Source organism: Podarcis bocagei (genome assembly GCF_964188305.1).
Source record: "Podarcis bocagei genome assembly, chromosome: 7".
NCBI lineage: Eukaryota > Metazoa > Chordata > Lepidosauria > Squamata > Lacertidae > Podarcis > Podarcis bocagei.
Window position 1 is genome coordinate 71959882 of NC_138132.1, and position 3855 is coordinate 71963736.

At 45.2% G+C, this 3855-nt stretch overlaps 1 protein-coding gene across 1 annotated transcript; it reads left to right on the forward strand.

The window, feature by feature from the left end:
• The first annotated feature begins 233 nt into the window (after nucleotides 1–233).
• On the forward strand, nucleotides 234–3633 carry LOC308590816 (transcription factor HES-5-like). The gene is made up of 3 exons (XM_081201067.1): nucleotides 234–353; nucleotides 1504–1690; nucleotides 2505–3633. The coding sequence occupies exons 1-3, from the start codon at nucleotides 291–293 to the stop codon at nucleotides 2777–2779; spliced, it is 525 nt and encodes a 174-aa protein (XP_081057193.1). The 5' UTR covers nucleotides 234–290; the 3' UTR covers nucleotides 2780–3633.
• Nucleotides 3634–3855: the final 222 nt, after the last annotated feature.

A 3855-nucleotide genomic window follows, 5' to 3' on the forward strand; every position in this document is an offset into this window, starting at 1 on the left:
GCGCGGCTTTCCGTACCCTACCAGTTGGTACAGGCAGAAGGCTATTCTCTTCGGGGCTCATTGACGGTCAATGTAGCGTACACTAAGGGGATGCCTCCTCTATTATCTGACCGCGTGCCGGGATTGGCTGCATGACTGTGGGAAACGCCAAGGAGCCCAAAACTCACATCGCTGCTGAGCTGCTGGTGGATATAAATAGAGGCCCGCGGAGAGCTTTGGAGCAGAAGGGTTGCGTTCGGGTCAGACAGCTAATACCCAGAGCTGCTTGACTTCGGCTGACAGGGTCACGGATGGCTCCTAGCTGCATGGTCCACGTGGAGGAAGAGAGGGTGCTGGCAAAAGAGAAGAACAAGGTAGGCAAGGGTTTCAGCAGGCCGGTCTTGGCAGAGGTGTCATTGCCCTAGAGCTGGTCCCCACATGCTGCCGTCCCTCAGTGTCTTCTGTGTGCAGATACAACGCCACAAGTTAGAACATTTAGGATGTCCTCGCACTGCTTCAATGTTCTGCTTCTGCTTCTTCCGCAACACCCCCCCAATGAAAAGGGGTTCACACATTCAGCTGTCCATCATCAAGTGCAGATCAATCAAAGGACTGGCTTGTATGTGGGAACTGATGTCGGTGTGTGTGTGTCAGGCAGAAGGTAACACTGGCAGAAAGGAAGGCTGTAGATAGAGGGAAGTTTGGGTTGAACACATACAGTTATTTTAGAAAAGGGTAGGTAGAATATTAGACTGAAGGATGAATGGATAGATTATCTGGGTGGCTCAATGAATGATTATTAAATGGGATGGATGGGGTATTAAATTGAGCTGTTCAGTGGGTGGGTAGTTAAACAGAATATTAAACTGGATGGGTCAGTGGTTGCCAAACTTTTTTGTCTTCCTGGACCACTTGCAAGTTGCTGAGGGTCTCGACAGGCCGCTTAGTAAGTTTTCTGCCTGTAGTGGCAGCTGTAATGCACTGTACTAAATTAAAAATGAATTTTAATGCTTCTTTTATTTCCCTATGTTGCATTGGATGACAATTTGCATTCCGTGGAATTCAGACTGTGCTGCTATTTAATACAATATAAGAAACAAAAGAAGCAATGAAATTTAAAACCACTAGGAATATTTAATGTGGACCTGCAGTGAATCACCTAAATGATGCTTGGAGACCATTAGTGGTCCATTCACCAGTTTGGTCCATTAGTGGTCCATTTACCAGTTTGGGAACCCCTAGTTTAGATAGATTAGATAAATCTAGTCTATAAAGCTAGGTATCTATCTATTACCATCAAATGTGAGTTAAGATGTGCTAGATTAGAAATGGGGGGGGGGGAGAGACTGGACCTAGGAGATCAATTACCCCCCTAATGCAAATGTGGAAATTCTGCTATTCTGAAATCAAATGACAGGCACTGGAAAATTCTGCATGGCCAGCAGCCCCTGAATGCTGTTGCGTAGGTTTTATTTATTGACTTTGTGAAACTTAAAGGCCTTTTTCATTCTTTCTCCTTTGCAGCTGAGGAAGCCAGTGGTCGAGAAAATGCGCCGCGATCGGATTAACAGCAGCATTGAGCAGCTGAAGGTCCTTCTGGAGAAAGAATTCCAGAGGCATCAGCCCAACTCCAAGCTGGAGAAAGCAGACATCTTGGAAGTGGCTGTCAGTTACTTGAAGCAGCAGCATCATCATCAAATTCAGGCTCCTGGTGAGTGTGGGATTTCCATCCTTAGGTACCCAAGCCTTGTCAGGCAAACATTCCACAAGTCCCTGAGGTTACTTGTATGCAGGGGGTTTGAATGGCACCTGTAGCATCTTATTCATTTGACAAAATGTTCTTTCAAAAATAAAATAAAATTGTATACAAGGAGCAAGTGAGAGTTGTGAAAAGCCAGAACCTGCCGTGGGTTGTGGGCTCATTTGTTTCCTAGCTAGATTTCCCAGATCAAAGTCCAGAGGCCAGTTTGCACAACACATTTTTAAGTGTAAAAATGCGGCACAGGGAAAATGTAGATATATTCTTCAGGGAGGGACGATTGGTTGACCTGTGGCAGGTGCGTGCTTCTCCTGCGTTATATGCCCGAAGGTCCCTCAGGATGGTGTGGTAGTGCAGTGTTGGATTTAGACTAGGGTTGGAGAACCTGTGGTCTTCCAGAAGTTGTTGGACTACAACTCCCATCATCCTTGACCATTGTCCATGCTAACTGGGTCTTAAGTAGTCCAACGACACCTCGAAAGCCACAGGTACCCCTACCCCTGGCCTAAATCCAACTATCTGAACTACTGCACTATACTGAGAGCTTACCCCGGCGAATCCTGGGAACCACAGCTTGTTAAGGGTGCCGGGAATTATAGCTTGGTGAGGGGCAAACTGCAGCTAGCAGGATTTTCTTTTGGAGGGGGAGCAATGCACATTCAATGTATGAAATAGTCAAAGAAGGAGCCATAACCGCAAACCTAAGTTGTGCTCACATCTGTGCATCTGATATAATAATTAAAAATATATTATTTCATCTCTCTAGCACTGAGCCAGAAGAATCCAGAGCTTGATTTCAACACCGGCTACCTGCGTTGCTTGAAGGAAGCGCTGCATTTCCTCTCCTTCTGTGAGCCCAAGAGAGAAACGCAAGCCCGGCTGATTAAGCACTTCTGCAAAGTCCACGTGATCGCCGACAGGGTGCAGCCAGGCACTCCCGCCATGGGCTGCCTGCCACCATCTCCTCGTGCCCCACCCAAGAAACAAGCTGCCAGCAAGAAGCCCCCGGCACCTGCCACAGTGCTCTGGAGACCGTGGTAGGAGGAGCTGGATGGACAACCTATCCCGAAAAAGAAAAAGAAAAGCTCAGATAAAACCTAAAGGAATCTTTACGATTCCTCTTTAAGAAGTAGGAAGCATTTGATTTCCAAGGAGGAGAGAGTTGGGTTGTTTGTTGTCGCAAGAAATGTTCTTGCAAAGTCATTTCCCTTCACAATGAAGGAGCGCGAAGTTGTCTGCTCTTATGGGCTGCTGTGGCAGAGAGGAGGCGTCTTTTCCTTGGCAGTCTAGAAAAGGAAAGAAAGTGGTTTCAGCTTTCTGACAATAGAGATGCCTTGCCGAGGACTTCCAACAGCATCTGTTGGGAGACTGAAAGACTTCCTGACTCTCTGTTCATATTGTCCTTCAGAGAGAAGGGGTGCTTTTGTTTCGACCCTGTAATTTGTATCAAAGTGCTTTAGCCTTTTCTTTCTTTCTTTCTTTACTTTCTGAGTGAACCTTCCAGGAACCTAGCTCCACTGACTGAGAATCCCCTGCTGTTCTGATAGTGTGTACCACACTCCAATCTTTGAGTGGGGGGAGATTTCAGAGGTTTCCCATACCATCGGCTATGCTGTCCAGGGCTGATGGGAGTTGGCATTCCAACAGCATTTAAAGGGCCTTGTGTTAGGTTTCACTCTCTGTGTCTTATGCATCTCCCATTTGGGAGAGTTTTCTGCCTTTTGTGAAGGAAACATATGTTTATGTATCTTTAATAAGGAGAAAGTAATGTGCGTATGTAAGTTTGTTGAACACGAACGAATTGGAATGCTTTTATAAAGCGATGTTGCATTCATCCCCATGTGGTGTTGAATACAATTTGAATTTCTTTGATGGAAATGTTAATAAAGAAATCATTTTTTCTTCCACAATGAATGAATCCTTCCTTTCAACTCTGGAGTAGTATAATTAATAAGCTGCACAACAACAACAACAAGAAGAAAACAACACACACCTGTTCAAATCTTACCTCTGTAATGAACCCATTAGGTATAAGTCATTATATAATCATAGGGTTGTAATCCAACTAAGTTCTACTTGAGACAGACCAATTGAAATTAGTGAAATTGACTATCTTG